Raw genomic sequence first — 11,531 nt, forward strand, 5'->3', positions numbered from 1 at the left:
TTTGTTCAAGAACACAGAGTCCCACAAGTGGCATGGATTTAACTTTGTACTTTATCTTCACGCTGCGAGAGCAACTTTTGAAAGTGCCACTGTCAGTCACCCCTCATGATCATGTTACATAATGAAACCTTTTTTTCCTCCTGACACCTCCTCATCTGTCTTTCCTTTATTCTTATAGAATTCATTATATAACGGCTGCGCTCCCTGTCGTTTGAACTCTTGTCTCTTAGCTGTCACAAGATCTTAAAACGAGGCCAGGGGTTCATTTGAGGCTTTGCTATCTTTCGCTCTCTCTCTCTCTCTCGCTCGCGCACACTGTTTCAATACCGTTTTGTCTCTTAAGCAGAACTCGTGCTGTGTATGAGATGAAGCTACACTTTGCTTCACTTTATTCCATCTAAAGTCGCCATTTGTGGAGATACATCAAAGAAGAAAAGACGATAATATGCGTAAAAGTTCAGTCCAGTCCAGATGACATGAACCATGTCATCTGTAATCAGGTCTGCTCTGCTCCACTCTCCAACCTACTGACTCTGTCTTTGGAGTTATTTCTTTTCATGCGGCATTATGGGTGGACGATAGTTACGGCTCAGTCAGGATGCTCTGAGTCCCCCATGAGACGTGAGAAAACATAAGATACTGGTGTGTGGTATACAGTATTGCCGTTTCTCACTAATGACCTGCTCTGACTGGCTGATAGAAGTGATTGTGTCAGTGGTTCCTGATCAGTGATTGGTTCCCTCGTGGCAGCCTTTTAGGATATAAAGCCAGCTGCAGTTTGCAAATGCTTCTTTTTCTGCTTCCAGTTGTTGTGCTGTTCTGTGATATTTGCAGGATATCTTAGTGGTTTGAGTTGTGAATGGAAGGAAAATGTGATAGGAAGCCTTTTGGTTTATTCTGTTTTCTTTAGGTAGGAGCTAAGTGGCAGAGTAGGCCCATGTCATTTATGGTGTTTTTAGGACACAAATAGTTTTTTTTAAAATTGATTTAATCCCACTTTCTGTTTGTTTGTTTTTTGCTGTTCTTTCCCAACATCAAGCTAATGCTCATTTTTATTCTAAGAAGCAGGGATAGAGTAGAGTCAATTTTTTTTGCTGTGCCCTTTTTATCTAAGATGAGTAGTTTTGGAATTCAAAAAATCTTAGTTAAGTTTGAGTCTTATTTAAGTTGTGTGCAGAATTACCCTTTAAGTCCAGCGAGGTGTATCGTCCTACAAAACTGGACAAGTGGCCCCTGGGAGGTTGTATTTTAGCTCCAAATGTTTAGCTATAGTACCATCATGAGGATGTGCAAGGCACTACGGAAGAGAAGCTACAGTATATTACATCAGAAGGATGTAAATATGACATGCATAATCCATTACAGAGAGCAGTAGAATAGAGTCTAGACTTTACATCTTTACACTTGCTGAAAGGCTGATTTTATAATTGTGATCACATCTATTTTAATGGATCTATCAGAGACAGAGAAAACACAGAGTCAATAAAGTTGCATTTTCTCCTGATCATTTACAGTCTTTCTGCATAAATACATAAATCTACACATCATTAGCAGACATGTCTCAGGACTCTGTAAATACACACACCTACATGCAGCTCTGACACTTGGAAATCTTTGCAGGACGTCCACGTTGTGGAGCCCCGGCGAACCTTTGCAGGTCTCACTGGGACTAGTTGAAATGACCGAACCCGTGGGACAAACGAGCATGATTTCATGCTTTTACCAGAAGCCTGGACGTCTTTGATCGTCTGCTTTCAAAGCCTGGCTCACATAGCTCTTCGTCTGCGTCTTGGCGAAGGCCTGAGGAGAGCTGCCAAACACACGAGCCACTGAACTGCCAGGGGATTTGAATAAATGTTTCTGGAATTGCCGCTTCCTTGTTAAAAGAATTAAAAGGAGATGATATGGTAGCTCTGCTTGTTTTGGATGTATGATGCAGGGAGAGAAACAAGGGCCAAAGATAAAAAAGGTTTAGAGGCGCTTGGTTATGTAAATTAAAAGGCAATTAATGTTGCTGGATGAAAACAGTGGATCTGGATCGAACACTCTGCCTTTTCACTGATGCTCATTTATTTATGAAATCAAAGGGTGCAACAGAGATCTTTCTTCATAGGTCATTACAGACTCAGATCATAATGAGCATGCAAGATTTATCTCCCAGTTAGACAAAGAAAAAAAACAAAATTTGCCACCAGGGCTGCACTGTAGCTATACCACCCAGGTTTTAGCAACCTGGGTGTTGGTCGATATCTTATAGGCTGATTACATTATTTTTAGACTCACTATATTAAAATGTAACTACTTTTAAGTCAATTGACAAATAGTCAAGTAAATAATTGAAATGTTCATCCTCCAGAACTGAATTTTTGGCAGCGTGGAGAACAAATGAATGAACTGCATTTATTGTAGATTTTAAAATCTAAAAACAGAAGAGGTGATAGATTAGTTTAAGAAATAAAATACTGTATATCATAATACATCTTTTTATTCATCTTTTGTAGCCTAATCTAAACAGCGTTCTCAGTCACTAAATCCATCCATCAAGACAAACACACATTTACTGCGTCTTAGAGAGGAAAACAAGTCACCCAGAGGTCTACAGCAGTAAATCTTCTTCTCATTTCTTTCAAATATATTTGGACTTTTCTCTTTTTTTTTTTTTTGTCTGTTAAATTCAAATGTTGAAAGAATAGGAAAACATTTTGTGGATCACATTCCACATATTTCCAACACAAAAGCCATGTCCCCAAGGGGGGAAAAAGCTGATTTTTGAGTAAGTGGTCAATAAACACAATTTGAGGGGTCAGAAAGGTCAGAAATTCTATTACATCCATTTGGACTAAAATATCTGGATGTGTCTGTGGGATCTCCCCTCAGGCACCAATCAAGATAACAGATGCTGGAAACCAAGGACTTTTTTTTTTTCTTTCTTTTTAAAGCAGCTTGAATGTCTGAAGAAGACTGAGGGGGTTGATGTGTGATGCATTATTGAGCAAAGTGCAAGAGATTCTTCTTAAGTCTCAAATATAAAAGAGTTGCGGCTTTCAAGAGTTAGAGCTGTCTGAATTTAAATGACTGTGGGGTCTTTTTTATGCCACTAATGCGTCCCATCGTTTGATGCTAACGACACTTCTAGTCAGGTTGTGCTGGTTCACAGCATAATCAGAACTACAGGACAGAAAAGAACTGCACAAAACTGTTTCTTCAGCAAATGAAATCGCTCAAATAAATAAATAAATTTGCGCCAGATGGGAACAGAGATCCTGCCTCCCATCAGCCCTTGTCATTAGCCTGCTGGGCTAATTACACAGTGTAGACGACATGTATAGAGCCTAATAATACACAGGGGTGACAAGATAGCCTGTTAAACACACAGCTCAAACCAACACAGTTGCGACTGTCACTGGTTTCTGCTCTGGCTAACCAGAGCAATTTAACACAGCTGGTCGGACGTGGAAAAAGGAAAAAAAAAACAAACAAACACATGCATACACCGCCTCGGTTATGTTCACTGCTAATGTGTTTCCAAGGTGATCATTTGTCGAATGTATCCCATGAATTAAATATCAGTTTATGTAACTATAGCCTATACCGTGACTTAATTAGTATCTCAATCACTTCTTTAAGTTTTATTTTTTATTCTATTTTATTATTTTTTTCCTTTTAATTTTCCTTAATGGTTTCTTGGAACTTTGGGGTTCTTTTTTTGCATCACTTTTTATGTGATAATGTTATTTTCCAATGCATAATAGTAATAGCACAGAAACCTAATTTCTATGAGACGAGGTTGTCAAGACATTTGATCACGAAATAAATCACACAGAGTAGAATTGCTGACTAAATTAGAGAAACTGTATATAGGCCTATACCCAGCAGTGTTCTGCTGAAAGAAGACTCAAGTGACTACAGGTCATCAGGTCATCAGGTACATGAAGACGAGGTGCTGGAGCCTGTCTACACATCAAAATCTAGATTCTTTAAATATGCTCACAAACTCCAGCACAAAAATACAGATGATTTAAAAAAAAAAAGAAACTGAACCGCAGCACGTGTAGAAAACTGCTCAAACCTGGGCAAGCTGTGCATACATCTGCAGTGGTTAAACTCTTGTGTTTGAAGTTAAACCCTGGGCAGATAGGGTTTCACTATCCTCAAATAGATTCATATCACAAAAAAAAAAAAAACACACACACACACAAAAAAAAAAAAGTGTTTCAGTATCAGGATGTTTGCTGTTTGATTTTGTTTCCCCTTTCAGCACCACTTCCTGCTTCCTTGTCATTATTGCTCATTAAAAATACAGCAGTTATAGCTGGTGTACACGAGGTGCCTGCAGCTACAATCACAACACATGCCGGCATGATGGATATCCTGTCAGAGGCAGACTGGCATTTGTTCTCAATCACAGAAGCAATGGCAGACTGCTGTAAGCTTAAATCAAAGTGATGGAAACTGTAAAACATCAGTGTGGTAATAGTACGAGAGCATAGCTTCTTTGTGTCTGTTTATGCTGCTGCTGTGACTGATGGAGCACTGAGATTTATGATGCAGGCTTATAATTTTAGGCCCAACTAGAACAGCCCTGGATGTTTTTAAACTTTCCTAAACCTCCCTTACTCTTCTCTGCTCTGCAAAACACACGATTAAACATAGCAAGGAGATGAAGGAAGTGAGCTAGAGAAGTGAATTCAGGTCCAGGTTCAAAAGTTCAAATGTGGGTGTAAAAGGGAGACAAGATCACATGAGATCTCAGTGCCACACGGGAGTTGTAGCTGTCAAAGCCTCATTCCGCAGTCGCAAGTTTTATCTTTGCTGACGAATGAGATGTTCACATTTTACGATTCAGTGCAGATAGTATCTAAAATCAGGACCAAGTCTGTTGCACAAAGATGCTCACAGATACAAGAATTTGAGTCGGGTTCTCTCAGTAATTGTGTGCTTATGGTGAAGTGTAAATAAAGATGGACGTAGATACAGATGCAGTGTTATGTGCAGCATGCAGGTCAACAGCAGCTGGACAAACACATTTTGTTTAGAATATGATCCTAAAAAACTGCAAGGACGTGTTTCACCTTTTCAGAGAGTCAAATGAAAGAAAATGCACTGACACTAGTAAAACAGGAATCTACAAGAAGACAACTAGTAGAGAACTGAAGTTCTGCTCTTTCTAGAAACAACACACATGACCTCCAGGGGCTTTTAGGCAGGAAGTCTTCTCTTTAAGGCCTCTGAGTTCGTTAGAGATAGTTTTGAAGTTTCGATCGGTAACAAACAAACCTTGAAAAATTGGCCTAGCATTTAGCTGGTTATCAACGTACTCTTTCACCAATGTGAAAGGTTCTTGTTATGCTTTGCCAGAATATTCAACTGCAGAATCATACTTTATATTCCACACGCTGAGGCCTTTCACAAGTGCATATAATTACAGCACAGTGGGCTGCAATAAAAATGGAATTCCTAACAATCTGTGAGGCTAGATTTATGCGTATTTGTCATGATGCTGGGGTGCAGGAAGTGATTTGTAGAGTTAAGCATCAGATTTCATCCACTGACGGCTAGTGCAGCACCACAACACTAGATGCATGCGTCATAATTTATAGGGCTGCTTTTTTGCTCTAATTTTGTACCCCAGATTAAACACATTCTTTTATTTGCTTTGTGATACAGCGGCATGTGGGACTGCAGTGAAAAAATCTTCAACAGATCAAAACACACACAATATGGCCAGACATTGGGAACCAAATCATAGCAATGGAAGTTACGTGCATGGGCAAAAACAAATCCACTTTTGCTGAGGAAGACAGAAGCTCAAATATAAGCTCAACCTCAAGTTCCTGATGTTTCTACATCTCTTTGTTCAGGTACAGTAGTGGAACAAATTATTCCCTGCCTTTCAAAAGCCAGAGGTGGCTGAGAGCTCTGTCGAGCTGAAATGACATAAAAGGTGCAGTCACACACAGAAACACAAAGAACCGGAGAGGAAGAGAAGGTGCGTTTCAACAATGCTGCCTCATAAATCGGGGAGGCAGATCAAGGCTGCTTCTGCTATCTTGATGAACTTACACTATGGTGAGCTTGCCGGGAACAATAACCTGTTATCTCTTATTTCTCAAGACTGAGAGAGAGAGGGTGAGATAGTTCCCAGTAAGTCAGGTTTCGTTCCCTGTCTTTCTTTTTTTAGCTCTGTTCTGTTTTGCCAAGGTGGGTTCGATGTGACGAGCTGCTGAGTGCTGTACGCTGACTAAAGGGAAGGTTGAAACATTAACTCATAAAAAGCTTTACAATTTCCCATCAGGTGTTCTTCAATACAACTAAATACAAGAGCCATGAAAATGAACTGCATGAATGACGTGACCTATTTAGCACATTTTAATCTATTGTGCATACAAAATGATGTGTAAATGTTTTATTGCACCTTAAAAATTCATATTCAGTATTCAAAATAGAAAATAAAGTCCTAAATTCTGCAGTCTTATTGTCTCAAGTTCAGAAAATGTAATTATTTCAAAATGTATACTATTATTTCAGTCTTTCAGCACAGTAAACATTTCCTTTCTAATGTCTTACACCCACTGTATTATAACTATTATCTAGACAAAAAGTTATTATGCATTACTTTTCACATTAAACCACTAAAGCCACCTGCTTATAGTGAGCTGGGTTTTTTGAAAGCATCTTAAAGTGCAGAAATTTTAAACAAATTACATAATTCCAAAAAAAATGCAGAAAGTAAGATTCGTGAGTAAGGAATAAACAGACAGTGAGCTACAAGTTCAGTTGGGTCAAAAAATTGTGGAAACATGAAACCAACTTCAACATTAAAACAAGTTTATTTCTTCTAATGTTTCTATCAGTGTATTTACACCTATAACTTGGCTATAGTCTGAGCAGCATCTACGCTCAGGTGAGCTCTGAAGAACTCCTGGATCTTCTTCCACAGGTGGACTTCAGCTGCTGCGTGGGACTGGGCCCCCCCCCCCCACAGGACTGCTTTGCACGCAAGCCAGTGGAAGCTGGAGGGGCAGTAGGGTCCATAAGGTGGCTCTAGGTAATGTCCTGCTCCAGGGTAGCTCACACTTTCAAAGTTCTCCTTCCCATGATGCTTCAGTCTCTCCACCATCTCATCCATGTAGGCCTTAGTGTCCCAGTTGAGGTCGTCCTCTGCGGCTGCAAAGAGGAAACGTCCCTTGGCTTGTTCAATGGGGACCAGGGTGGCCTTGTTCTCCTCTGCCAGGGGATTGTGCAAAACATTCTTGACCATGTTGGCCCCTGACTCAGTGGGAATCATCTTGCTCAAGTCAAACATTAATGCAGGGAGGATTTGGCTTTTCTTATAGTAGAGGGGTAAAGCTGTATTGGCACAGCAGCCATTGATCCACACTGTGGCCTCAACATCTGGCAGGTAAGAGGCGATTGAAAGTGCAACATCTCCCGTTTTTGAAATGGTAAGTACGCCAACTCCTTTACTGCCCACCTGTGGAAAAGAAAAATGCAACATTAGCTGCTTTTTCATTGTATTTTTTTCTAGTCATTGTGAAGTCACACAGATGAGCTCTTTAACAGATGCATGTGTTTTCCACTTCATCCAATAGACTACAGAGACGCTCTTCTCGAGCCAGGCCTGAGAGGAGCTCAACAAAGACGAGCATCAGGCTCTACGTGAAGGAGCAATGTGGGGCTGCCTGCTTATAAAACTGAGCATGGACCAGAGGCGCAGTGTCAGGAAAGGCAAACCAGGCAAATGCTTGGGCCGTCGAAGGGAAAAGGGGCCCCTAATGGCCCCTCATATTGGTATATTTTGCAATGACAACTAGAAACCCCCTTAAACTTCCCAAGGACACTATACAGTGCACTGCTGCCGGTCTCTTGCTTTAGCTAGTGACTGCATGTGAGGTATTCAAGGAACGGACTACTAATACTCTACATGTGAGGCATTTAGGGAACATCTGTAAATTGTAGCCTTTGCTAATAGTCTTTATTTGGGGGGATTCTTGCACTCTCTGGTTCAGTCCTGGATAGGGCTCTGCCTGGGGACTCCACTGTTCTGTTGGCCCACATGGACAATACAAGGGAAATATTTGGGTAATCACTTAAAGAAAGAGTAATGGATACAAGCACACTAAATGAGTTTCTTTCACAGGATGGCTGGGCTCATTGTGAAGAGCTCAGAACAGCCAGAGCAAGGTCAAAGTAATAACACACTAATAGACACAAGCAGATGAAGAAATGTGTCCCCAAAAATCAAGATTCTCAAAGATCCAGAAAAATCACCTTGTCTTGTTTTTTTAAAAACTGTATTGCTTCCTCAAAATAATCCAGATGAAGCTCTTTAATGTTCCTGGGCATGTCATCATGGCCGTACGCCACAACAGACAGAACCACAAATCCTCGACTGGCCAGCAGAGAGGCCCTTTTCTCGGACAAAGCTCCTCCTAAAATGTAGAGCTCCAGCACGGCAGGGAACGGACCTCTTCCTGGACCAGAGGACATACGACAAAGCAAAATGACATACAGCTAATATATGATGATGCATTTTAGCCAGTACAGCTTTTGTTAGTTGTTCATAGGAAAACAATGGACTTTGCACAAAGCAGACACTGTAACCCATAGCTACAGAGACAATATTTGATGGTTTGTCTTCTAATAAATTCTATTAATCAAAGTCTAAAAATATGCAACAATAAAGCAAGTAACCTGGGGGAGTAAACAGGACTCCACGAATATTCCCCTCTTTGACAGGGCGCCGGATGACACCATCCCCAATCAGAATCCTCTCATTGGTCGCTTCTGCCAGCATCCTTCCCTCCCCCTCCTCTTCATGGACAGAGAACCTCACCACATGAGGATTCAGTGAATTCTTTATTTGAAACTTTTTGTGCAGGGTGTCCGGCCTCATCGACCACAGCAGACCCATGGGTTCAACCCCGACATAGCTCCCACTGAGTGAGGGGTCACTGACTAGGTCGATCTTCCCGCTCCCATCAGCCCTGTAGGTGGCCGAGGAGCTGAACACCACCCCTCTCTCGTCTGTTGACCTGGCTCTCAGGGCGACCACCTGTCTCGACCTCAGCCCAGACACCTTCACCTGAATGGGCTCGTCGAACAAACACCTGGCGCTCGGCAGCAGCCTCAGTCTGACTTGGGAGGACATCTCTTCTGAAGCTAAATTTCCTCTCTTCACAGCTTTAGACTTTGATCTGTAACAAAGTAGACAGGACAGTCACTATTTCTGGGCAGTGTGACAGAGCAGACACAAAATCAATCAATCACAAGTGCAACAATTCCACCACAACTAAACAAATTTAAGAAATAGAATCACATCACTAATAGTGAACTGTCCCTCTGATACACACATTTAAATTATTTTACTGTATGTTCCCATGCTTTTCAGTAAATAAGTATCTTGACAAGAATAACTTGTGAACATGTGAACTGGTGATACTGCTTCACTAAAGTGATATAGTGTATTACTGCCATTGCAGTGTTATTGCAGCAGGCTAAGTGGGTTACATCTGTTGTTTCAATGCATAAGATTCATATTTAATCACAACTCATATCTTACATGTGGCTCAGATTTTGTTTTCAGAATGCAAACATGAGAATACTTCTGAGTATTTTTAAGAGCAAGAATTAATTGTCTGGTATTTAGGTATTTAGGTGCTTGGTATCCAAAGTGGCTAATGTGAAAGTATATGAGGCACGCACATGCAGACACATATGTGTGTGTGCCCTGTGCACAGATGATGGACAATCAGTTATATGCATCAAAGTCAAGCAAAGCAAATGTCACTGAATGTTTAACCTCATTGGGTTGTTGCCATTGTCTGACTGAAGTTTTCCACTTCCAAATATGAAATACTATGACGACACAAGTGAACACGACTTCGCTGGACAATGCTTAACATACTGAGCATATAGACAGTGGAATAGTGTATGCTGTGACAATAGTAAAGAAATGTCCTTGGTACTTTTTATGGTGACAGTTAACTGACTTAAATGACATACATGATCAACACGGCTGATCAATACTGCTAATTGTCATATCATATTGTGTGCAGCAGGTCCGATTTGATTCTAGTTAGTTAAGTGTCCTGCTTCATTGTACCACACGGTCTTTCACAAAACCAAATGTTGTTTCTCAAAAAGTGTGAAGATTGAATTTTTGAAATATGATAATAGCCATTAATGATCACTGCAAAATTCTGCCATCTCCATGGGCCCCTGCTCTAGTCTTCTCCACCACTACGTCTGTTCTGATAGCTGATTTATATACATGCGCACTAAGTTGAGGATTAGTTACAATGTTGATAATGTTGTTGATGCTTTATAATACAGGACATAACTTCATCAAGTCTTTCCACTCTGCCATGTTGCAGCTCTGATGTTTGAAAATCTGTTGAAGACAGTGAAATACAGTATGTGCAAACACAGTCTATACTGGTGACCTATTATATAATTTCATAGATCTATCAGACCCCTTCACTTTTTGCACACGTTGTTTTGTGAATGCATAAATCCTTTACAGTGGCTGATTGTAAGAGAAAGTGGACAGCACGATTTTGTGCATGTGTTCTGCTCGTTTTCCTGAGTCCCTGTTTATGTATGAACTGCAGACAAATCCATTGGTTACTTACTTACTTAAAAAAAACAAACACTCAGTGTTACTAACCTGTACTTAAATCCGGTGTAAACCTAGTCTATACTGGTGACCTATTATATAATATCAGACTTGTAAATAGAACTGTTGCTCATTGTATTATACGGTATAAATAAGTTTTGCTCACAGATAAGATAGTTGGGTCACGGCGGGACAGACGACAGAAACGTACAGTGGACAGGGCTTAACATGAAGAATTTTCGTGGATAAGAAATGATGTTAGCTTACCTGTGAATCTTATTTTCACTCTCATTAATATTTAAAACAAATATCACTGGGAACAAAATGTAGAACGAATAGTTTACAGGAGCGTATGTTCACACACACAGAGTAGTTAAAAGTCCCGGAGGTCTGAGAACAAGCCGACAGGAAGCTGTGGCTGCTTCACAATAAAAGCCTTACAAAGGGTGGGATGTAATAAGCTTTAATTGCGATCAGCGAAAGGAAGTATCGTGTTCATATGATCATGAACTTAAACCGGAAATACACAGTGGACCTCGAGGAAGCTCAGTTACATAAGCCAAAACAGCAAAGAACGGAAAAACATTAAAAGCACTTACAGGTGCTTATCTGGAGAGTCTTATACCGCCATCTAGTGGTCAGAGTGACGCTTGACAGGCTCCTGACAGAAACTCATGTCATTGAGAGTGTGGGAGAAAGACAAAGACACAGACACAGATAGAGATCTGGTGAGAAAAAACATCTCACAAGCATGATTAATTTCACGTACTAGCGCATGGCATATATATGTATTATTTTCAGACCCCTTCACTTTTTGCACACGTTGTTTTGTGAATAGGTATTTAGGTACTTGGTATCCAAAGTGGCTAATGTGAAAGTATATGAGGCACGCACATGCAGACACATATATATA

At 40.5% G+C, this 11,531-nt stretch overlaps 1 protein-coding gene across 1 annotated transcript; it reads right to left on the reverse strand.

Moving 5' to 3' along the window:
- Positions 1-6,391: 6,391 nt before the first annotated feature.
- On the reverse strand, positions 6,392-11,039 carry LOC111668437 (acyl-coenzyme A thioesterase 5-like). Its single transcript, XM_023424500.2, has 4 exons — positions 10,886-11,039; positions 8,695-9,197; positions 8,272-8,474; positions 6,392-7,474 (listed from the first exon to the last, which is right to left on the reverse strand). The coding sequence occupies exons 2-4, from the start codon at positions 9,149-9,151 to the stop codon at positions 6,866-6,868; spliced, it is 1,269 nt and encodes a 422-aa protein (XP_023280268.1). The 5' UTR covers positions 9,152-9,197; positions 10,886-11,039; the 3' UTR covers positions 6,392-6,865.
- Between the last annotated feature and the right edge of the window lie 492 nt (positions 11,040-11,531).

Source organism: Seriola lalandi, unplaced genomic scaffold (assembly GCF_002814215.2).
Source record: "Seriola lalandi dorsalis isolate HSWRI2012SDOR001 ecotype SW California unplaced genomic scaffold, Sedor1 jcf7180002054736, whole genome shotgun sequence".
In the NCBI taxonomy this organism is placed as follows: Eukaryota; Metazoa; Chordata; class Actinopteri; order Carangiformes; family Carangidae; genus Seriola; species Seriola lalandi.

Bases quoted from the DNA above. Each gene is read 5' to 3' on its own strand.
- LOC111668437 (XM_023424500.2), bottom strand. From the start codon at position 9,151: ATGTCCTCCCAAGTCAGACTGAGGCTGCTGCCGAGCGCCAGGTGTTTG. The intron at 8,475-8,694 runs GTTACTTGCTTT...CCTCTGGTCCAG, and splicing joins AGTCCTGTTTACTCCCCCAG to GAAGAGGTCCGTTCCCTGCC. The intron at 7,475-8,271 runs GTGATTTTTCTG...TCTTTTCCACAG, and splicing joins TTTTAAAAAAACAAGACAAG to GTGGGCAGTAAAGGAGTTGG.